Source organism: Diadema antillarum, unplaced genomic scaffold (genome assembly GCF_040938485.1).
Source record: "Diadema antillarum isolate AM-2024a unplaced genomic scaffold, OU_Dant_1.0 scf00000049, whole genome shotgun sequence".
In the NCBI taxonomy this organism is placed as follows: Eukaryota; Metazoa; Echinodermata; class Echinoidea; order Diadematoida; family Diadematidae; genus Diadema; species Diadema antillarum.
In genome coordinates, this window is record NW_027270938.1 from 2,824,749 (window position 1) to 2,850,787 (window position 26,039).

The 26,039-nt window shown below is 40.7% G+C and overlaps 1 protein-coding gene across 1 annotated transcript; it reads right to left on the bottom strand.

The window, feature by feature from the left end:
- Positions 1-25,550, bottom strand: LOC139715506 (uncharacterized). The gene is made up of 8 exons (XM_071627076.1): positions 25,017-25,550; positions 19,230-19,363; positions 15,651-15,696; positions 7,370-7,441; positions 6,543-6,613; positions 2,733-2,871; positions 1,303-1,372; positions 1-605 (listed from the first exon to the last, which is right to left on the bottom strand). The coding sequence occupies exons 1-8, from the start codon at positions 25,137-25,139 to the stop codon at positions 523-525; spliced, it is 738 nt and encodes a 245-aa protein (XP_071483177.1). The 5' UTR covers positions 25,140-25,550; the 3' UTR covers positions 1-522.
- Positions 25,551-26,039: the final 489 nt, after the last annotated feature.

Below are 26,039 nucleotides of genomic sequence, written 5' to 3' on the forward strand. Positions count from 1 at the left end.
TTTTTTTGACAAAAGATAAATTAATAATTCAAATACATCTTTCAGGAATTTGCAAATCTTTAAGTTTAAATCATTCTTGTTTAAAACAAAGAATTAATGTATCTCCCCCAAAAAATTTAGAGTGTTCACACTGTCAATGTTTCAACATCAGCACTTTCAGGAATTCCTCAAAGCAGCCCTGCCTGGAAGACAGTGCAGAAAAAGAGTAAAAAAACGCAGATGTACAGTCAAGTAAGCAAAATCTTAACAGACAAGTGCACCAAGCACTCTTGGATGACACATATCAAGGACTAAAGAAAGTGCATCACTAAGTTATATTTCCCCACAACAGAACATTGTGACAAAACCAGATGATGGTATACCCCAAACTTTGAGGTTTTTTTTCCCTCTATCATCGCAAAGATGCCCTTAACTGACAATATACATGTGTTGTCACCGTCTCACTACTCTTACCTCTGACTAACCACATACCAATGAGCGATTTTGATTTTTTTTTGCTTATTGTTGCTGTTGTTGCTCTAATTACATATCTTTGATTTCCGCGTAGGTGGACTCCAGCTCCTGTTCAGTGCATCTAATCTTCTCATTCATCTCCTCAAGGTCCTCTGTGGGAAAAGAACCAGCCATGAACAGATTAATCAACGCAAGAGTCAGCATGTGATAATCGATAATAACATCAACAACAATGACAACACCTGATAACACTTCATCGGTGAACTCTAGTGGGTCTTTGCAACAATGAGAGGCTCCAAATCCACCCCCCCCCCCCTCCCTTACAACCAATCTGAAACATGTCGGTCAATTGCCACATTTAAGGAAAACTTCTATCTGTGATTTACCCATTAACAAGGTGTCATGTGATCTACATTCAGGGTGTACTGTACAAATCTTAGTCAGTGTTTAATGAGAGCACTGCATTTTTCTTAAACTGCTGGATCATCCAGACCATTTTGTAATACTATCTCCTGACAGTTGTAAATTAGTCACGCTTTCTGCAACCCATGGTCCATTTCCCAACACATCACACCATGCGCTATCAAAAATCTTCACCAAGGGCTTTCAGCGTTCACGCACGGCATCTTTTCAAACTGGTATTCTCTTGCAGAAAACAATACTTTCGACAGCTGCCGCCAAAGCTGCATTTTGCCATGCCTGGCAGTCTCATTCTGGGTAAAGAACATATTTCACAGCCTTCAAATGCTACTGCGGCTCAGCAACAGTTCCACATTAAAATGACAAGGGGGGGGGGGGGGGGGGGTCTACTTCGAGATGAGATGAGAAAGTGATTGAGGTCCGACTTACTCTCGAGAGCATCCAGCTGATTCTGGAGGGTCTTCACACGGTCTTCAGCGCAACTAGCACGGTTTAAGCACTGCAATGAGGAATGGGGAGCATTTCCAGGGCAACAAGTTAAGGCATCAGTGAGTACAATACATTTCTTTCATTTCATTTATTTTATTTCATTTTATCATCCACAAAATGGAAAGTCTTTATGATTCAAGCGGCATACATAAATACATATAAAGCACACAATTCAAAATGAAACACAGAAGATAACAACACACATGTCATTAATTCATATAGATAACACAAAACAACTTAACACTCATAACAAAAAATACATCCACGACATCAAATATTGCACCTGATTCTTCTATACTTAATCTAAAGTGTTATAATGTAACAACAGTTGCAAAATACAATGAAATACAATGTCAACAAAAACAACAATAACAAAATACGGCTGATACAGCACATACAAAAAGAAAATATAAACATGTCATCCTATGGAAACCTGGAACATTGACAACACTATCAATAAAAACTTACTACCTGGAATAAAACTCCCCATGAATCTCAATTAACAAATATGAACAAAATCCGACAGAGAATGTAGCCGATACAGCACACCCAAGAATGTGACAGATACAACAAGTCAAAGTTTTTTAGGTTTCTGAATAATGTTCTACTGATGCCAGTTAGCAAGGGGAAGGGGGAGAGAGATGTTAGAAATCAATAGTGACTGGGTTAGAAACCCACCGACGGTGCAACACAAAGGAAAACAATATAGAGAAAACAAGACTTGCTAAAACAACAACAATAATAGGATGAGAGGTTCATTTGGTTTTAATTCCAATTAGGATGGGCTTTCTTGGTTATGTGACATCATTTGGAGTCGGGGGGGGGGGGGGGGGGGATCAGAATTCCATCCCCGAGATCTTGCCTATGGAGTGTGTGACGGCCGTCAATCAAAGATAAACATGTTGGAACATCAATCACTATACGTTTTGCCTTTTTACAATTCTCAGGGTTCAAATGAGATTGTTGAGGACCATGCAAGAAGTACATTTGGTTTTCCCTATAAATGGCCCAAATTCAGTCATAGTCCCTTCTGGATCTGCCATAAACAAACTTGAAAGTATACTCACTAATCTATTTACTCACTGCATTTCTGGTTTTGTAAATCATCATTTTTTTTTCTTTTTTTTTTTATACACACAGATTTTACAATTTGGGGGATTCTGGGGTCCCATAGAGGTACCTAGGGTGTGGTGAGGGCATAGTAGCCATTTGCACACATACACTTCATATATATATTTTATCACCCTGGAAAAAATGTTTTTCTGTTGTTGTTGTAAGTTTGGTGATGCATCTGGCCATGTGCTTTTAAGAAGGAGGTGAATGTGCGAAAATTGGGCTCCAATGTGGTCAAAGGTCAAGAATGGGTTTACCTCATCCAGTTCGCATTGCATAGTGTCGATCTTATGCTGGTATTTCTCCTCATCGTCCTGCATCTTGCAGTGGGAGGCGTGGTAGGACTTGTAGTTGTTTCGTAACTGGTTCAACTCTTCCTGGTTGTCCTCGAGGATGCTGGGAGGGGGGGGGGGGGGGGGGGGAAACGAAAAGATTTAAAAAAATTTTAAAAAAGGAAAAAGCAAACATCAACTCTGACTAAGCCATGCTACACAAATCCAGGGAAGTCTTTCAAATATGGACAAATCCATTCAGACCGCCCAGAATCCATGTTTCACTTCTATAAGTTCTGTTGTACATATCATGGCATTACTACTATTCAAACTGTCCACTGCCACAAATTAGTTTCTCCATGATGTATTCATCACACTTTTATATTTAAGAAACCAAAATTTATACATGGCCTGGGAAAACCGCAATGAGACGGCATCGCAGAACTTTATTCCTGAAATGTAGGAGAAAATGCATTGTGCATAAAAACAAAAAATAACACCCCCAATATGTAGACAATCAGGATACAAGAACATCAAAGTAAAGCAAACAGCTGGGGTTGGTGGTTGTCACTCTAGACAGCGAGAAGGATTTTGAGACTCGTCCATTGGAAAATCTGGTTGTGAATTCTGAAACTGACACAAGCATTCTAGAGTTGAGGTATGCTCACAAATAAAGGTGTTTATCAGACATAGCCCAATACTAGAATCCCTCGGACGATGAGGTTCTGATATTTTTTGTCCGTGCTCTACCAGACACATATATTGACTTTCATTCAAAGTTGCAATCAAAATGTATCATAGGGAAAATCAAGCTGCTGTTTGTTTTCTTTTCTTTCTTTCTTTCGAATGAGAAAGGCAGCATTTATATATACTTGACTTTCATATGTGAAAAGGTGAATTTTGAGCAGTCCAAAGTTACATCACTGAATGAATTTTCTTCACATTTTGCACAGACGGGGAGTACTATGGGCAAGACATCGACAGTTTGGGTGGCTCTACTCTAACGGATCTGTCTTTTGCCTGTGAATGCATTCAGTGATTATGCTATGGCCTTCATTCCAACTTGGAGGTGTGTGGTTGGTCATTCTTAATAATATATTGTAGATTTTTGGTGATGCTGCCCCCTGTGTTTCCAAGTTGAAAGGGTTATTGATTCAATGGCAAAAACAGTTTAGCTATTAGTCACAATCATTACCTCCGCCAAGGGAGGAGGTTATGTTTTCACCCGCATTTATTCATTGGTTTGTCTGTGTGCAAAATGACTAAAAAACTTGGGAGCGGATTTAAATGAAACTTACAGGAAAGGTTGAGAATGACACAAGGAACAGATGATTAAATTTTGGTAGTGATCCAGGAATTTTCATGGATTTTATGAAGGATTTTCGATATTTTGGCAGGTTGGGTCAATGAACTTGGGAGTTCCAGCTGCACATATTTTAAGGTTTGCATGCGCGCACTGAGGTGCGTGCTCTAGTTTCTGCTAGGGCAAGGTGCACTGCTCAAATGGAAGTTGATGATGTAACAAAAAGGCTTCTATACCAGGAAATCAGGTGATTTTCAGCATGCATACGTATGGGTGGAAATCCCTGTCTCTATGGAAGAGCAAGATCAGTGGTGGAAATGAGCTGCTTGGCGGAGGTCTGCTTTCTCAGAGTGCTTCTGCAGTTCTCATAGTTTTCATATTGTTTACATTTGGATCTAATGACTTCCTTACAGCTAATCATATTTCCTGACTTCATCTTACTAAGCTTCTATCACCCCACTTCCCTCCCTGCATCAGTCACATTGCTATCAGTACTGTACACTGTATCGAGTTCCTGTTAATTGTTGCCCATTTGCATCTTTGGTCAACCTTTGGCACGGGCAGATCCAGAATTCTGTACAGGGGAGGTGCCTTTACAGAATTAAAGGGAGGGGGGGGGGGGGCAGACGCACCCTTCTATTTTTTGCTTTGTATTTCTTTTGTTTTAACAAAAATAAAGAGGGATCTGCCCCTCTGGATCTGCCACTGTTTTACATTACCCAAGATTGCAGACAAATAATGACCCAAGATCCCAAACAAATCATGTCTAAACTGTTCAATCACTATTATAAAATGCAGCACATACACAGGAGAACATGTATTACATTATTTGTACTTCCGGATATCATACGTGTTTGTTTTGCACACCAACAAATTAATCCAGGGACATTCATTGATGCATCCCTCGGGAAGGACATGTATGATTAGTAAGAAGCATGTGAGCACAAGTGAAACCAGTACTTGACAGAAACAGATGACGGTAGAGGCAGACAGATAGATTATGTTGAGAGGGAGAGAGAGTTCACTATATCGACCAACTGGCCACAAGGAGGCTGATATTACATGTATATTGCATTGCACTACAGCACATAACTAATGCATCCTACTTATCCTGGTTTCCACATTATATACTGTATTTGCCGGCGATAAGGCCGCACAATTTTTCAAAAAAAAAAAAAAAAAAAAAAGCAGTAAAGTCCGGATGAGGCCTATACGCAAGCACAAGCAAATCATAGTCTTTCCTCCAAGTCAGAAAAATGAGAAGGTGTGTATCAACACACTGACCAGCAGGGTGCTACATAGGCGCTTGCCTGATGGCCTGGGGCAAGTGAAAATCAAAGTCGGGCAAATGTTTTGGAGCAATGAGAAAACTAAATGCTTGCCTAAATTGGGCAAGCAAAAAGTTTTGAAGCCACCCATTTTTTCACTTTTCCCCCTTCAAACCCATGAAGTCAACCATACAAAAGCTGAAAGATAATGGCCATTCAGTGATGCACACACTTAAATTTCATTTCAGCGACTCTCCAACACTAACGGGTAAAAAGTCCTAATGCAATGCAACCGTATCAGGGCAATTACCCCCCAAGGGCAATTACCCCCTGGCTAAATACTGGTTAGTGATAAGGCTATAGTAAAGATTAGGGTTAGGGTTTAGGTTTAGGGTTATAGTTAGGGTTATGATTAGGATTAAGTTTAGGATTAAGATTAGGGGTCTGGGGTACGGGGTAATTGCCCAGGGGGTAATTGCCCTAGACCCCAATGCAACACCAACACTTGATCGAACCAACTTTGTTTCTCCAATGCGTTTAAGCGTGTGAACCAATATGTGCTCTTTATTCAAATGACTGTGTTTTATCAAGTCCCTGACTTACAAGTACTCTTTTATATCATTTTCTTATATCTTTTGACTTTCTTTTTGGGTAGGTAAAATTCACGTTGGGACAAGTTTTCTGCAACTTGAAAATTTGCCTGCTCGACCAGGCGAATGGTAAAAAAAAGTTACGTAGCACCCTGACCACAATGAATCACTCATATCTTCTCAAAAAGGTCAAGTTGATATGGCAGCATTTGTTATTTTGTCCAACTTCAATTTTAGACTCCTGGGGTCCGTTTCACGAAAAGTATTATGAGAGACTTTTTGCTCATAAGACACACTTATGAAAGACTTCATGAAATTGATTTTACTTCTCTTTGACTTTGAAAGTCTCTCATAGCTACATAGTCATGAGTTACTTTGGCCATTCTGAGATTAATGTACAGACTTTTATGTGATGACTTCATGAAACAGACCCCTGGGACCCATTTCATAAAAAGTTGATAAGATAACAACTCTTGCTGGAATGTCAATTGTCATGGCAACAACAAGAATCCAGCTTCTTGATTGGTTGTTGCTATTGGAAGTTGCCATTCCAGCAAGAGTTGCTATCCCAACATATTTTATGAAATGGGGCCCTGGTTTAGTCAATTTATGCTCTCCTCTCTTTTCAAGGTACCTCTTCAGGTGTATTCCCATGTCATCGGCCCTCTCCAGTTTCTCTTCAGCATCAGCTACTCGTGCCTGGAGCTGTGGGAAGAGATTTTCAACATGACATGCTGTACTAAAATTACAAGGACAAAAATGAAAACAAATTAACCACAAAAGAGAGAAAGAGACAAAAGAAAATCGGCTAAACTCTGCTCTTATATTTGATAACCACATGATAGACAGAAATTAATGCTGATACCGTACAGGCCATATAATTAGCGAGTCAAAATTTTCGGGAAGTGGGACTTCGCGATGATTTCGCGAGTGATAAATTCGCTATTGTTGAGTACAGTACTGAGCACAGAAATGTAATGTGTGTGTCATATTTATATCAGGATTAGAGTCATTATTTTTGTGTGTCTTTGATTTTGCAAATAACACCTGACTCGCAAAATTCGCGAAAATAAAAACCTCACGAAATATTCGGCGTATACAATAATAGATATGGCATGGCTACAAAACACAAAGATTTAGAATAGTGACGGGGGAGGGGGGGGGGGGAATCTGAAGTTGCTTCATCATTACAAACTTCAGAATATTCTACAAAGGACTCATATTTCTATTCTCACATATTTCAAGGAAGCTACAGGGTGATGACAGTATGTAATCAATTTTGCTCATGTGATTACGCTATCAAACCTTCAATTTTAAGAGTTTTCTGATTTTTCTGTCTACATCATGATAGAATTTACTGTCGTATTCGTTTGATACTACTCTTTCACTACACAATGGTGATTATTTTCTTTTCCACTGTTCTGGTCAAACAGGGTACAATTTGACATCTACATGTATTACCTCATTGTTGAGTTGGTCCAGCTGCTCAATCTTATTCCGCTGGTCAGTCAAAACCTGCTCTTGATCTCTCACCTATACCAGACAGAAAGAGGAAACAGAGACTAATTCTCAATATATATGCAATCACAGATAATGGCAGGGCTCCATCAGATCATTATCACAGAATTACACATGTAACCTATTCTACCACATTGTAATCTACAACCACATAAAATCTCGCTCATGCCTATTATATTTACTTGAAACAATAGACACAAACACACACACTTACACAGAGTTGTGTAGTGGTGTTCTAGCATGAAATCTTTGCATTATTGGACATTAATACAACAAAAACAAAAACAAAATACAATTTATGAAGTTCTTTAAGAAGTTTTGAAACAAGTTGATGGCAGGCTGTGAAAAAATGAATAATGATGGAAGCTGATGATGCCCATAATGAAAAGATATACACACACACATTGTACATACAGTATGTACCGTACACGAAATAAATCATATAATCCGAAATACCAAGCCGGCAACTGTTGGAGAACAGTTTCACTCTGAACAAATTGCAGTTGCAGCTCTCTATGTGAAACTAGACATGTCGCTATGGCAACTGGCATGCCTCTGCCATAATGCATGGTTCTCCCAATAGGTCTATAGCATGTCTTGACAATGTGTGACAACAGTTTCACACAACTGGCAAAAAATTAAAAAGGCATGTTTGTCATAAATGCGTTAAGTGTTCAACTTTCCTTGAAATAGGTTGAATTGGATGAATGGCTATATTGTTTAAGAGAGTAGGCATTTGGGGATTTGAGGATTTTTACTTGACCGTTGATCCTTTCATAAATTTATGGAGGGACAGACGGACGGACAACCCGAAAACATAATGCCTCCGGCGACACTTCATGTCAGAGGTAATGCAGCATTTAAAAAAAAGAAGAAGAAGAACCAAAAAAAACCCCACCAAGGTTGGCCTCTAACTTGAAGGTCATATATTCCTTGTTTAAGACCTTTCTGACAGTAAACATGGTCTAACCACTTCCGCCAATACTGTGTACCTGAAGGATTAGATTATACATGTACATGTCCTCACGCGGCAGCCTCTGACATGCCAGATCGAAGCTTTTATCTTCTCTACTATTTTGGAAGTTGCATGGAGATAGCACTGCTTCCTTTCGGCTGGGCCACTGTCGGAACTAAGGAAGTCCATTAAAGGGAGATACCAACCAACCATTGTGTCTCTCTTTTTTTCAGTGTTTTTTATATTTATGTCAGGCATCTGCCCGCATCTGGCTGACTGTCGCAACCATAGAAAATTTACGAATAGCTGTATGTGTCCATCGAACCTAACATACGCTGTACTGCCACATTCTGCACACATTTTTTTTTCTTTGTGTGTTATAAACCAGTTTTCATGCTGCCCATATTTAAAGGACAAGTTCACCTTCATAAACATAACGATTGAGAGAATGCAACAATATTAGTAGAACACATCAGTGAAAGTTCGAGGAAAATTGGACAATCGATGCAAAAGTTATGAATTTTTAAAATTTTTGTTTTGGAACCGCTGGATGAGGAGACTACTACAGCTTGTGAGTCATATGCGTACAACAGTATAAAGAAAATATAAAGAAAATTCAACATATTTTCACTTTTTTCGCATAATAAAAGAGCACTTGACTTGCCTCTTTCTAAAGGCAGGGGGAATAATATTACCCATAACATTTGTCGGTAACGAGTCGGGGGAATGTGTACTTTTTTTCATAAGATGAAATTTTTTGAAATTCTCTTTATATTTTCCTTATATTGTTGTACGCATGTGACATCTAAGTTTTTCACACACTGCAGTAGTCTTCTCATCCAGCGGTTACTGCACAAAAACTTCAAAAATTCATAACTTTTGAACGGATTGTCCGATTTTCCTCAAACTTTCAATGATGTGTTCTACTAATATTGCTACATTCTCTCGATCCTTATGTTTATGAAGGTGAACTTGTCCTTTAACAGTAAGTAACCACACAATACTTCTTGCATGTACCTAAGCCAATGCAGGCTGAGAGGATGAGCACAACCCAATATACAATGAAGCTCTAAATCCTTAATCCCCCCCCCAAAAAAAAAACAACAACAACAACACAAACAAAACAAATATCAGCTCGTTACATATAAATGATGGAGGGGGTAAATAGAAATCTGAAGTACATGCCATTCTTTGTGCTTTACTGATTTCACACAAATGTAATAATAGATCGGGCCAAAATTTCCCTTTTTCTGACAATACAGGACTCACCACCTTGTCTTAATCTTTACTATTCATTCTTGATTTATGGTTCATATGAAAAAAAAAAAGTAGATGTGATGATATTGAATTTATACCTACAGCTAAATGTTTCTTGAAACTATGTAGGCTTACTCACGGTTAACACTCGTACAGCCTTTTTTTTTTTTTTTTTTTTGGAGGGGGTTGTTTTGTTTTGTTTGTTTGTTTTTGCTTTGCTGTTTGTATGTTATGGAGGTGAATGAGCATGTTCAGGGAAAGTGTATGTTTGTTTGTTTTTGCTTTGCTGTTTGTATGTTACGGAGGATTGAGGATGTCCAGGGAAAGTGTATGACCTTCAGTCTAGACCGGACTTGAGTCTACAATGCTATACGTCGTCTGAACACCTATACTCAAACACAAATACTTGTCCCTCTTTGCTCAATATGCTTCTGATGCAGGAACACATGCCATACAACATTGGCTGAGAAGTTCATGACAGCCACTGAACCACACGGTGCTATCACAATCTGTGACAGGAAACCATGCATGCAGTTTGACATTTGATAATCAATACACTGAGCCTGACGATGTTCACATTGTTAACAGCACTTGGCTTGCGATACTACATTGTGCTACTCACGCGAGGATTTCATACAATGGCTTCCTAATGCAAACATTTCATATGAGCAGCTTGCAGTCAATGTCTTCACAGCAGCCGTATCCAATTTTCAGAATTTTTCATTGATATCTCTTGTCTTATTTGTCATGCTGTTTCCCTGATATGCCCTATTTCTCTCTCTCTACGTTGCACCATTTTTGGGGAAGCAGAGTTACAGCTGTATGCATAATCTGCTGACCCAAGACAGGGCTGCACACTAACCCATTTTTTTTACCGGTCCGACCCGTCTGTCAGTAGGTACCCAGTTTTTCCATGATTTACTGGTCCATTCCTGAAAAAGTTACTGGTCCGACCGACAGTGATATTTACTGGTCAGGGACCGTCAGACCAGTGGCAGTGTGCAGCGTTGCCTAAGATGTTGATGACAGACAATAATGAAAATAGGCCACAATAAATGGCACAACACGTGCTTCAGAGTGCTTATATAGCACCTAACACATAGTGCATATGTCCCTATGCGCTCAAAATATGGAAAAATTGTACAAAAACATACAATTCCAATTTGTATGGTATTTAGAATGACTGAGTACCAAGTTTCACACTCACAGTATGGAAGGACTAGTGGAGTGTTTGTAAGTCACAGCATTCTCTTTTGCTTCCAGTCTGTAGCTTGTAGATTTTACTGGTTCAGTCTTAAATTTTATCTTTCTAATCTTTTCTTTTGGTGCCTAGCCAATATATAACAGCTAGGAGACTTCTGCAGTCTGTGTTTTATCCTGCCAGCATTCAGTAAACTGTATGTTTTATATTTGTTTAGACCCCGAGTCATGAAAAAGGTCTGAAATGTGCTGGGCTCCATTCATCAGCCCTAGATCCATCCATAATTTTCACAAGTTCAACATAAGGACTAAGTCACCCTGCCGCACTCACATTTAAGAGTGGGAAAGCTGGCCCGGTTCAGATATTCGAAGATCCCCATAATGAACTGTTGACGGCTTTATCACTGAACTACATACAACTAGAAAAGCACTCTGAGAGCGCAGACCTCCGCCAAGTATGCAGCTCATTTCCACCACTGATCTTGTTCATCCATAGAGATATCAGTGATTTCCACAAGTACGTACTTATAGCATTGTGTGCTGCAAGTTGCCCGATTTCCCCATGTAGAAGCCTTTGTTACATCATAAACCCTCAGCTGCACGGCATGCCACAAAAACTAGAGCACACACTTAAGTGCGCGCATGCAAACCTCAAATATGCGCAGCCTGAACTCCCAAGTTCATTGACCCTACCTGCCAAAATATCAAAAATCCTTCATAAATTCCCCAAAATTTTTTTGGATCACTACCAAAAGTTAAAGATAATAAAAAGTTTTGGTACCTCAAAAGTGTCCTTGAATTTCCTTGTCTTAGTTTGTGTTTCAGGTTAAAGTACCTTTCATATAACTAACACTGTGAGACTTACTCGCCCCAAAGTGCTCTCATGTCTTAGTAATCATGCAATTAACTGCGATCAGCAGCCCCATACGCATAGCGACCAGCAGTCCCATACGCATAGCGTAATCGGGCTTCGCATTGTAGCATTCAGGATCATGACAGATTTAGTATCGCAGGGTAAATGTCAACTTAAAATCCCATAAATTCTTCAATTTGAAGACTTACCAATTAACTTGAAGTATTGAAAACAGGCTTCGGGCAACGTTTGGTTCTGCCTATAGTCCCTTTCTGTTCGAATTGATGACTGAATGTGACTCGGTTGACAGGACCTTAGGAGAGCTACATACAGTACACTGAATACTACAGCCAGTGCATGCGAACACATCACATGCACACAAATTTCAAATCCATGAACGGATAAGATGTTTGTGTGCGCATGCGCTGGCCATGGTATCCAGTGTATGTAGCTCTCCCAAGGTCCTCTCGACCGAGTCACATTCAGTCATCAATTCGAACAGAAAGGGACTATTGGCAGAACCAAACGTTGTTCGAAGCCTGTTTTCAATACTCCAACTTAATTGGTAAGTCTTCAAATCGAAAAATGTTTTGGATTTTAAGTTGACATTTACCCGCGATACTAATTCTGTCATGATCCTGAATGCTACATTGCGAAGCCCCATTACGCTATGCGTATGGGGCTGCTGGTCGCAGTTAGCTATGCGTACAATGGGCTGCACGCTGCTGGTCGCAGTCAGTGGTTTCGTACAATATTTGTCGACGCTGGTCAGCGTCGGCTCTGGTACGAAACCATTATTGCATGATTACTAAGACATGAGAGCACTTTGGGGCGAGTAATTCTCACAGACAACGTACTTTAACATGAAACACAAACCAAGACAAGGAAATTCAGGGAAGCTTTTGAGGTACCAAAACTTTTTATTATCTTTAATCGTTTGTTACTTGTGTCATTCTCAAACTTTCCTGCAAGTTTTATCCCAATCCGTTAATTACTTTTTGAGTTATTTTGCACACAGACAAACTAACGGACTAACTAACTAACTAACGGACTAACTAACTAACGAACAAACAAACAAACAAACGGTAACGAAAACATATCCTCCTCCCTTGGCGGAGGGAATAAGTGCACACAGATGAAGAATCTCAATTTGAGTCAACTGCTAACTATGAGCCATGCTTTGATGCCACATACGCTGACATGCGGATGATGGGTGTTTTTTGTGGTTTTCGAATGGCCCCTGTGGGCAGCGAATTCAATCACACCACCCATGTTTCCCTGTGCTACCAGGCTTTAATGCTATAGACCATCATTGGATTCAGCAGCCAATCCCAATTTGGTCATGGACCAAAAGGCACTCCCTGCCACTGATCTACGAAATAAAATTGGCATGATCAGCAAAGATTGCCCAGTTAAGCTGCTGTGGAAAACAAAAACAAACCAACCACAACAATAACAACCACATTCCCTTGGCCATGCAGTGCGTCAAGGGAAAGTGCGTGACCCAGTCCAGCACATGCCAGTGATACCAAGGAGCTTCTGAAGCTCCTTGGTGATACGAAGCGCTCATTCAACTCCTCAAACTTTATCACAGATGGTGGCATACCTACATGGACTGGGAAAAACAATGCCCTACTTGTTTGTTACTTCTTGGGCCTTCTTCATGCACATGGCATTGGGTAGCTTAGTCTTAATACTAAACTCTTCTGAAATTTGCTTGAGGAGTACAGTGCAGCGCATATTAAAGGCTAAGATATTAAACCCCTCTCCACATACATGTAGAACCCGTAGTAGGCTTTGCACAAACTTGAAGTCTACAGGCTTTTCAAAAATACTGTCATGCAAACTGGAGAATGCATTGTGAAAATTGATACATCACACATGTACATGTGCATAAAACCCAAAGAGAAATATGTTGCGCGCACGAGTCATATCCCCTGTCATAAACCTTTGTGTGTCATCAACCTCTGTGGTCAGCAAATGTTATGTCTAGCCCTGCTGGATGGGGGTAGGAAAAGGAGTTAAGCTATGTCAACAACAGCCAGTTTATACCCTAACTCGATAAAAAAACATCGAATGTATACAGAATCATCGTATAGCTGACAGACCGTTCAGACGCTATTCTCGACCGTTCTTGAAAACGTCAAATAGATGTGCAGTTTCCCACTGCGCATGCTGTTATGGTCATGAGTGACAGCTATGGGGTCACCTTTCGTGCCTGCTCCCATTAAGCCCTGCCCAGTTATACCAAGGAGGTATGGTTCTCTCATACCTCCTTGGTTATACCGTTCTATGGTCGCCATACGTTCAGACGCACAATGGACATGATAGAATGCTGATTCGTTATCGAGTTCTAGTTCAAAGCAATGCTCTGACCGTTGTTTCGCTATACGTCATTTTGTTATATGTCATTTTGTCAGACAGCGTTCATAAATTCATTGTATAGCTATACTGTTTTGGTATAGCTATACTGTTCTAGCATCATTTTTTTTTTTTTTTTTGCGTCTGAACACTTTGCAAGTCAAGAAGCAGTGTTACTGGTAACCTTTTTTTCCCTCATGCTTTCTCTTTGGCTGATTGGCTATCTACATGTACAGGTATTAACTATGTGTTCACATACATGTAAGTTCCCCCCCCCCCCCCCCCCCTTGTGGGGGCAAGTCCCATGCTGCAGGACTTTCCCCTCAAAAACCATAATGTGGACGCTCACTGGGATTTGTACCCCTGTCCCTGCGTAGCAAGTCTGGTCCGGGGGGCAAAATTTGGAGGAGAGAGTGACCTTAATTGATAGCGCCCAGCTGTATGTACATGTATTCATCAAATGTGTGCATGCGCAAAGCCTGGTTTTAAGTGGCAGGGCTCCCCCAAGCCCCGTACAGCTCGGGGACAGTTCAGACAGCAGTGAGGACGGTCAATTGTAAAAAAGATAAGATCTCCAGTGACTGTCCCCATGGCTGACGCGGGAACCAATGTGAAAATGTTGTAAGGTGCACCCCGTACTCTTGGTATGTGGCCATGCCCAGAATGAAATGCACCTTAAACAATACATCGCTGTATATCACTTTATTCAAATCAAACAGCGTGACAGAAGTTACCTCCTTCCTAAAAAATACTCTGAGAAAGTTAAGGACTACATAATTAGCATTTGACAACAATTGATTTTTGATACACGGGTATCCTGTGGACAAAAAAAAAAAAAAATCCTCACGCGGCATCCTCACGCGGCACAGTAATCTAAGTAATATCATGATAAAGTATGTAGTGATTGGTAGGGGTGATTCCCAAAGCAAATATACCAGGGCTGCCAACTCTCACGCATTGAGCGTGAGACTCAAGCAATTTGACCAATTTTGACTGTCTCACTCTGATAAACAAAATCTCACGCTAAACCCCCAAAATGGAATGTACATAACTACAAAAATAAATGTATCTCTAAATTCTCTGATATTCCGAATATCGATATGCCCAAGCCAAAAATTTTGAGATTTCCCCACGAGGGTGTAAAGCTTAACCAATAATAATCGTTTTCGGTTTGCGCCCAAAGACGAGCTATTGGATTACGATTGGTTCAGCGTAGCTTGTACTTTTGGCAAATTACAGTACATGTATGGCTATGACGTGTGCTTCACATCGCTTTGCATACACTGACTGCGTACGTAGTACGCACGGCCGCACAAGCAGGCCGCCAGGCGCTAGCCAGGAGGTCGCTCCGCTCCCTCGCAGTGTCTCACGCCAAACTCTCACTCAAGGTTGGCAGCCCTGATATACAGAATTATGTTCATATTGAATGGGAACCATTATCATGCAGTGGTAACTAGCATAAGCCGTGTATTCTTTCTCCATGTTGCAACTTGAAGCTCTGATCTCCAAACTTCAAACGCTGTCTCTGTAAAAAATCTCTCTAGCCTTAAATTACACTGTAATTACCTTTCGGTTTCATCTTATCAACAAATCCTTACCTTATCACCGACTGACGTTTCACGAGCTGTCAACACTTTCACAGTCCTGTGAATGGAGAAAGAAAGTATAATCAGTGCTTGAGCTTTATGGTTGCAAGGTTTAGCTTTACGACCCTTTGGCAACAAAAATCTCATCCCGGCAAGTAAAACTGTTAACCACGAACTGAAAGGGTATTTACCAATTGATGATAAATAAACGATGAATAAGTTACCGGTATGTCTATCCAAGTCTCCATGTGGTGCCAATGAGCCCCTACATGTAGGTCAGCAACAGCTAGAGCTGCCCCTCTAATACATTATGTACCCTTGAGCATTGTGATTTAGTCAGTCAACTTGTTGTACATGTTCATGTATGCTTAAAGGGGAAGGCTAGTAACTGATCAGTGGGAATCAGTGGAAATGCTGGGAGATGATTGTTCCAATCCTTATGGGATTCATTCTAGAGTTCATTGTATATCTATTGTTGTGTGAAAATGATTTGCTTCAGAACGGTCTCATATTCAAGTAATGTGCAGATTAATGCTCCGTCACTGACCAGGGACGCTAACCTGGAAGCATTAAACTGCACATTACTTGAATATGAGACCATTCTGAAGCAAATCATTTTCACACAACCATAGATATACAATGAACTCTTGAATGAATCCCATAAGGATTGGAACAATCATCTCCCAGCATTTCCACTGATTCCCACTGATCAGTTACTAGCCTTCCCCTTTAAAAATAGTTTGTTGCTAGTACATGTACATTGCCCATTGTTTGCTTGTTTGTCTTTTTAAAAATCTTTTGCACCACATTTGCCATTGACATAGCCTGATCAGCAATACAAGAGCTGTCTCAAGAGCAGAGGGTAGCAAGACATCATTCTATGTCAGCAGCACAGATACTTCTCCCCTGCATTCTGAAAAAGGTAAGTCAAGTGCTCTTTCAGTATGCTTGAAAAATGAATGTATGTTGAATTCTCTTTATATTTTCTTATATCGTTGTCCTGCAGTGACATCATGAACTGTTGCAGTCTTCTCATCCAGTGATGGCGGCACCCAAACATAATTTGAACGGATAGTTTTCCTCAAAACTTCACTGATTTGTTCTACTAAAAATACAATGTACTTGCTGCATTCACTCAATCAATATGTACAAAAATGCAATTTGGTATCACTCCCTTTAATGTACATTTCTATTTTATTTGTAAAGCTTATCACCTGTTTTGCAGCATGATTTGCCCATGTTTAAGCAGAATGGTCACTTTCCTTGCCTGCATCAACTAACACACAGATCATAAGAAGTGCATGCTGTAGACTATTAAAATCACACAAGCATGTGCATAATTGCACAATAATATCAAGTTATTTGCTAAAAGATTGCAAAGGGAATACACATAAAGGAAATTTTAATGCAAGCAGTTATGTCATGTGTGCTTGGCTGGGTAAGATGAATTTCCCACGTTTTTTATTTCATGGACAGTCGCAAAAATTGAGCATCGCTGCCACTGCGGCACACATTTATGGTAAAGGTACATTATAATTGCTCCACATTACAACAGCAATATTCACTCGTGCTTGTGAAGAAAACTACCAATAATATACACTGTAGCAGTTACACCACCTACATTTGTACATGTATGTACCCTGCAATCAAAAAATCATATTACATTTAAGGCCAAGTAAAAAAAGAAAGCAGTTTCTCGTCCGGGTTTTTTGAGCAAGGCGATGAGGGAGGTCCTTACTATTTGATATCTTACTATTTTTTCGAGGATTGTCAAAATGAAAGTAATATGTGTTTCTCGTCCGGTAATTCTGAGAAAGGTAATGAGAGAGGGCTTTACTATTTACTATATCCAATTTATGAAATGAAATATCACTCTGGTAGCTGTGTTGACGACTGATAGACCAGGTCCCAAGTGTATGTCTTGCCTGCACTCTGTGCATTTTCAAACAAATAGATATAATTACGTACCATACTTGAAATGAAACTTCATGCATGCAGAAATACTGTACATTTGCTTTTTCTTTCCACTGCAGATGTCAAGGGAAAATGACCATCTTAATACTGGTATTTAGTGTTGTAATGGTATTTCTGATACCAGTGTACTTGCAATTCTGATGTATTGTGCTATTAATTGAAACAGGTATAAAACACATCTTTCAACAAATGTACGACTGAAATAAATTCCATGATATTCAAAACACTGCTTTATTTATATCATTGGTGTTTGTGACTTTTTGTGTCCACACAGCTGGTAATGTATATGCATCTCTTCACAGTACAATTGTAGCACATTCCACTGGAAACTGGCTTGTACAATTGCAGATGGATGTCAAAATGATACTGATATGGCATTATAGCATTAAACATTTAAAGATGTTTCTTCATGTTCTAAAAAGACATTTGATAATCACTCATCATTTGGATGATGAATGATTGTATACCACACTACAGCTAGGTGATACGAATCACGGCCGAGTCCGTGAATTTACATCATAAAGAAAAGTATCCCGCAGAAATACGAGACAAACCAGAATCCGTGGAAAAGTTATTTATTTTGTAGATACACCCATTTAATAATTCTACATTTGCTGGAAAAGCGCATTCATTTTCTCTTCAAAATAGAACAATACATCGCCGGCAGATGCAACGTTACAGAGCTGAGTGTACGGGCCTCTACACATTCGAATGTGTTCATACGTGCGTGCAGACAGCTGACAGACCAGGGGATGGGGACCCTGACAGCTACAGACACGCATACGCGGCCGGCACGCGGCCGGCACGGCCAGCGCCACTGCACTGGCATCGTACCTTCCGACACTGCACACACATGCACATACATGTAGTCACAATGACATGAAAATGTATACAAACTCGATACAATCCTCACAAGCATTTGTACAGTACATGTACAATTCATCCGCTTAAAATATGAGAAACGGGGAAAAATACGAACAATGCGCGAAATTCGCGTGGAATATCAGCGATTGTTCGCAAAAATGTTGCCGCTATCGCGTTCACGACGTACCGAGTGCGCTGTACATCACAGCCCAGGCCCGCCCGCGCCCAACCAACTACAGTTCGACTGCTTTTATCGGTCATTCCTTCTTGCCGAGCTCGCAGTGTGAAATGCATGCGTTATTACATACGCACTACGGAAGCTACAGCTATACTACAGCTAAGTAGAGGACGCAAGGCGTAATTACAAATGAGACGTCACGATTGGTAGGTGAATTGTCGATTTTTTTTCCGGCGGCCGAAAAAATAGTAAATATCAAAAAAGTCGATGCGGCAACTGAAAATCGATGCGGGCGGGGTGCGGGCTGGGACGAAAATTATGAATTTCTTGTTATTTTCAGCGCCATTTTGAAAATAGTAAATAGTAAAAAAATCGATGCGGCGGCCAAAATCAATGCGCGCGAGGACGAGAAACTGGTTTCTTTTTTTACTTGGCCTAACAACAAAAGCAAGGACAATATATGAGTACTTCAATGTTCGCGCAAGCATCATACTGCACAAAATGCTTGAAAATATCCACTTTTGCAGTAAAACAATTGGCAAAATGGAGGGAAATTGAAGCATTCGTGGCCTCACCTTGCATGCTCATCAGACTCCCTCTCCACCTCTTCAATCCTTGCCTTCAGCTGCTTGTGCTCATCTTCCATCTCACACTTCCTGTCTTCACCAACCATCAGCTTACTGTTCAACTTCTTGGCCTCATTCTCCGCCTGTATTATGTACAGGATACAAAATATATATGTGTGTGTAGATGTGTAAACATCCTTTTCAAATGCGCTTTAGTTCCATGACCCGACAAAAAGGTCATACAATCACAAAGTATACAGTACCTTCCATAAATCATATTATACAATTCATAAGGAATACTAATCACAAGGTTTACAAAATAAATGAATTCATTAAATATGTAATATGATATTCAGATATGGAGGTACAGTAGATACATGTACTGTATACACTAGACGGGTCTATACTACATAGAGATAAACAGAGAGAGATGTAGAGAGAAAGAGACAGACAGACAGACAGACAGACAGAGAGACAGAGAGACAAGTGGGAGGGGAAAGAGATAAAAGAATAAGATTAGATTGATATGATTGAATGCTTGCATTTCTAATGTAAGCTGATAGATTCATACAATCAACTTTTTTAAGTGGCTGCCTATAAATCATCATGAACCAACAGTGATCACCATGGACAAACCTTTCCCAGACATTTTTTTTTTGGCGATAATTTACAGCTCAATCTAAAAACCCCAAACTATAAGACTTTGCTGACTGAGCTGCATACAGACTTTTTAGATGGGCCGATGAAACCAAATAGTTCACCCAAATCGAAAGCATGCACTGTACAATGTATGTTTGGGAAATTACGTCTACAGCATTACAAACACATACAGAAACTGTTGACCATCATGGTAATACTTTTTCGTAGATATCTTGATAGTGATCCAATATCAAGATGAAACCAAATAGTTCAACCAACTCTCAAGCATGCACTGTATGTTTGGGAAATTACGTCTTCAGCATTACAAACATATACAGAAATTGTTGACCATCATGGTAATACTTTTTTTTAGATATCTTGATAGTGATCCCATATCAAGATATTTACAAAAAATATCACAGGGTCAACATTTCTGAATGTGTTCGATCTTTTTTTCTTACACTGGTGTCTATGAGAGCGACATCTTTACAATTTTTTATTTTGTGGACACACTTGAGGATCAACAGGTCTGACAGTGGTCCGCCAGCGATATTTACCGGTCCGCGTGACCTTTGAAGTGCGGCTCCGATTGCGTTCCTGATTATTTAAAGATGGTCGTACGAAAGACCAATTTACCGTTCACACACACTGCATAAAATCTTTGTTTTCGGTAAGTTGTGAATTGTGTACAATTGATAACAAAAACATGAAGTCTAATTAATGAAGGTTGCCCTTGAGTCTGAGGTGACAAAAATGATGTCAAGAATCAAAACTCAATGCAATCGACATGTTCACTATATGTACATGTATACCTTGTATGTGTATCAGACCTTCCTGGTACATTGTACAGCCCCGTCACATTTTTTACAGTGACTGGGCTGTGTGTAGTTAAATACTATTCTAGCTTAGGACAGCAATTCATCCATAGGAATTCATGATTGCTTTTGGCCGCACTGTTCGCCAATAAAAAAGGATTCTTTTACTTTGTGTGACTCAGGCCTCTGGGCAGCAGACTGCACGTCAATTTGCAAATGGAAGAAATTTGTGTTAAAAAACCTGCAAACGTTTCAATTTCTCAAGTCTCATGCCAAAACTTGACTGCATGCAATATCACATGTTTAATGGTCAAATTATAGACGGCTTGCTTAGGATAGTTTTGATAAAACTTTGACACTTGAAAGTTTTTTTGAGACAAAAAAAAAAAAAAAATCAAAGCCAGATGAAGGTATTGATCTACTGTTTAAGTGGATGATAAAATCTCTCATCAAAATCTCAACAATGCCAGACAAGAACCATGAAATCAAATTTAATAATATACATATTGAGACACACATGTACACACACACACACACACTACATCCCAACGCTTGGCTTAATAATCTAATAATCCCACACACAAGCACACAGTAAGGGAATAAATCAATGCACAACGCTATTTTTAGTCGGTGCCTGATGATGCGATGATGTGGGTACTTGAATTTGCATGCACTACTCGATTAGGATTGAACGTTAGGGTAAAATAATGTATTGTTGACCATTGATAATACAGTGGAAACTTGATATAACGAGATGGTTGGGACCGAGTCGTTTTCCTCGTTATAGCCGATATCTCGTTATATCAGTAGGCATAAAAGAAAGCATAACATACAGACATTCATTTGCACACGTGGGACTACCCATCATCTTTCAATCAATACTGATAACTTAGTAATGTGTGTGAGGTAATTACTCACCTTTATGGGTAAGAAGATGTTTTTTCGCCAATGAAATCCGATATCAAGATTGTTTTTCTTATTAATTGTAGATGTTTGAATTTGTAAATCTATATAGCTTGCGATTGTGTGAAGATCGTCTGTGGATTGGTATGTGGTTATGGTATTGGTGTGTGTTTGTGTGTGGAAAGCTTGAATATGGTCTGCACAATGCTGTGTGTGTGTGACACATTCTGCATGATGTACATTATGACTGCGTGTGTATGTGAAGATGGGGAATTCCCTACGTAGAAAACCAATCACAGCATCAGATTGCCTCACACTTGCTAAACGTCATGAAGATGTAATGTATACGGCCGTCCCACCACATTTTCTGCATGTATCAGTGCGCGCACACACACACATACACGTACAACATGCAGTGCTAGCTGTAGAGTGAACTGAAGAAAATATGTGTGTATAAGACAGTTTTTGGCGCATCGAGCTTTACAATCTCGGAACGTGATAGCACAGGCGAAGTAAAGCTTTACCCGAAGACATTTTGCTTTACCTCGCTATAACAGGTTTGATTGGCTATGTTTTTCTTTGTTTGGAAATCACAAAATTTATCTCGTTATAGCAGTTATTTCGTTATAGCCGATCTCGCTATAAGAGTAACGTTTTACATAGACTTGTGTGGAAGGAAATTTGGGACCGGGAAAATTTCCTCGTAATAACCGATATCTCGTTATAGCAGTGTTCGTTATACCGAGTTTCCCCTGTAATATTAAAAGTACGAACCTCTATGCACGTACCGCCGTAGGGCCCCAAGGCCAAGCAATGAAGTGCATGAATGATTATCACGTGATTATGATTGCCCCATTTCCATTTCATAGACAATTGGAATTGCAGCTATTACTTATGCACTTGTCAATTGCAGTCCCGGCCCATGGGTACCCGGGGATGGCCGGGACTTGCAACCAAGTTGAGCGAGGATTTCAGCACTTTTTTCGCCAGGGTGGGTCGGGAATAGACCGGGCTTTGTAGGGGGAAATTCACTTAATTTGCCCCGGTGGGCCGGGGATGTACCGGGGTGTTGTCGGGGGAAATTCATGTACCGGGGTGTTGTCGGGGGAAATTCAATTATTTTGCCCCGATGGGTCAGGAATGGACCGGGCTTTGTCGGGGGAGATTCACTTATTTTGCCCCAGTGGGTGGGGAATAAACCGGGGCTTGTCGGGGGGAAATTCGCTCCAACCAAATGGCAGGAATTTTGGCCGGGATTGAGCCAGATTGTACCATTTCCAGTACGGTAATGTGACCATAAATTATTTCGCTTGACTAGCGATTCCCCGCTATTGAGGACTCGGTAACATTGCTCAAAAGTCGCGTATACGCACTGAGAATCACGTAAGAAAATAGAGCCTAGCGCGAAACATGCGTGATTTGCGCATTTCATGAAGTTTTCTGACGTGGAACCTTCGATCGTATTGTCCGCGGATGTGCGCCGGATCGGCGCTTTACGCGATTCCATGCGGGCTCCGTCACACTGCCCAAAAGTTGCGTAATGCGTGCTTGTCCGTCGAGAATTTGACCATTTTCGCTGATTTACACAATGAAAAATCACCAATGAATTGCGCAAGAACTACGGAAAGATCACGCAACAATCACACGTGAGTTGTTAGTATGATGGGATTAGTGATTCATTGATCAGTATTTCGTAAGTATTACATGCGCTTATTTGCGTGTTCTCTTAGAGATACATAGGCCTACGCCAATATTTGTGATTTTCAGTGATACGTACTGTAGGTGATACAAGCGCGAAACATGCGTCATTATTTATGTCTGCTAATCGTCAGTGGAGAGTCGTTGGTGAACGCGGATAGCGGCAACATTTTCGCGAATAATCGCTGATATTCCACGCATATTTCGTGCATTGTTCGCGTAAGAACCACGCAAACTACGCAAAAATTACGTAAAACAGCGCAATAATGCGTAAACTTTTACGCGAAGCAGAGTTTTGAGCTCCTCAAAACCCGGAAATTTGCGTAAAGCGCCGACCCGGCGCACATCGGCTGACAACTACGAAGGTTCCACGTTGTAGACCCCTAGACAAACTCATGAAATGCGCACTGGATTGCGCATGTATCACGTAAATAAGGCTCGAATTTCTCACGTGATTCATGCATTTACGCGACTTTTGGGCAGTGTGACAGGTCCTCAAAAGCCAGGTTTTTGAGCAGCTCAAAATTTGGCTTCGCGTAAAAGTTTAGGCAGTATTCCGCTGTTTTACGTACTTAGTAATTTTTGCGTAGTTTGCGTTGTTCTTACGCGAAAAACGCGCAAAATATGCGTGGAATATCAGTGATCGTTTGCGAAAATGTTGCCGCTATCATGTTCATGTGCAAATCATGCGCGATTCATACGCAATTCATTGTGATAAAGCGCAGATTATGCGTGATTTTCTGTAGACCTCAGTTGACGCGCAAAGAACCACGAATTCGCCCTTTATGGGGCCTTTGCGTGCCTATGCGCTGAATGTGCGTGGTTTAGTGATTTTTTGAGTGATATTTCCGTAGTTCTTGCGCAATTCATCGGTGATTTTCATTGCGTAAATCAACGAAAATTCTCACGGACAAGCACGCACAACCACATTTCTTGCGTGATTCATGCAAACTTACGCGACTTTTGGGCAGTGTGACCGGGCCTTGAGGGTCGGGACTTGGCCGGGGATTTCTATGCAAATATACCCGGCTTGTCGGGGACTTGGCCAGGGATTTCTGCACAAATATTGCCCGGACTGTCGGGGAATTGGCCGGGGATTTCAACTTCAATTTTGCCCGGCCTGCCGGGGACTTAGCGGGGGATTTCCGTGAAAATTTTGCCCCACCGGTCGGAGACTTGGCCGGGACTTGGCTGGGACTTGGCCGGGACTTGGCTGGGACTTGGCCGGGTGGTGTAACATCCCAAAATTGGGGAAAAGTGATGCAAGTCCCGGCCATCCCTGGGTACCCAGGGGTCGGGACTACAATTGACAAGTGCATTATTTAGTATTAAATTTAGATCTAGTTATCGTAAATAGTATGAAAAAAAAACAAACAACAACTTTGGTTCTATAAGATTAAGAATAAATGAAGAAGCAAGATTAAAGATGCTGGCTAGAACGAAACTCCTGTCCTGTGCACTAAGTATTATCCATTCGGCATTGTTTATTGGTAGAGCAAGCCACATCATTTATTTTTCCTTCTCCTTCTTTCGATAAAGTACAGGCTACCTTCTGAGGTGTATCAGCGTAGAATACAGGTATTTCTAGGAAAGAGGTGCAGAGAGCAATATGTCAAATACAAATACAATGACAATCAGTTAATTATTACTAAAATAAACATAGAGCAGAAGATCAAATCAGACCGGTATCTTATCGACAGACTTTCGTTCCCTCATCCCATGTCTTTTTTGTGTTACTCACGTCTTCTGCTCGCTCTATGTACGTCTGAATTTCAGTTTCCAGCCGCCGAATTTCAGCGTTGGTATCACTCAGGTCAGACTTCATGCCATTCATGCGGTCCCTGATTCCAGAGATTGAACTCATCTTGACTGATTGATCACAAGTTGTACTTCAAGAGAGAGATTGCGGAGTAAAATCCTCAACTGACAACAACGTCGATGCTGAAGGTGTACTGATAGCTGATGCGTTGTGGACTGTCTTTGGGGATGGGTTCTTACGATCGGTGTACAAACGTAATCCCCACCTGCTGATATGATATCCAAATAGACTGGTCTGAAAGTAGAACCTAATTCACGGTAAATTTTCTGTTACGCCTGAAAACAGAATCAGGAGGCGTTACTACTTTTCTTGCAGGTAATGCAAGTAATGTGGTCGACAAATCATGCGATATTCAGGCAGAAATTAGTTGGTTTCACGATGGGTCGCTTCTCACTTCACAAACACGAAAGGGACGGGAACCGGCTGTGGATATTACGCTTTTCTTGTAGTACTCACGCGCGGACGCCTAGCCTGTGTGTACTGCATGCATGAGCTCGACGCCTAGCCGCCTGACGAACGAGAGGAGAGGAGTGGCCCTCAATCAGCTTTGCTACGCACGGCAGCGTTGATGGCGTGCATGTTAGTTCTTATCGTACAGGTATTGCGCGTGTACTCTGTGCTGTGTATGATTGTGTGTGTGTGTGTCCGGGATATCTGTATGTTACACTCGAGTACATATACCCGCAATATCTTCACATTTCGACCAACTCAACAAGCGTCGCCGAAGCTGCTAGCGAAGTTGTGAACTAACTCGTATTCTAAATCTGATAATTCAAATCTTAATCTAAGAATCACAGACCTTTCGTTCTTTCAAAGCTACAGATTCTTTACTGGGGAAGGAATGAAAAAATTAGGCTTTATCGTGTATATCAAACACGGAAGAGCGTACTGATCAAAGACTAGAAGCCACATAGGTAAGGCATGACGTCATCGAGACCCTGCCGC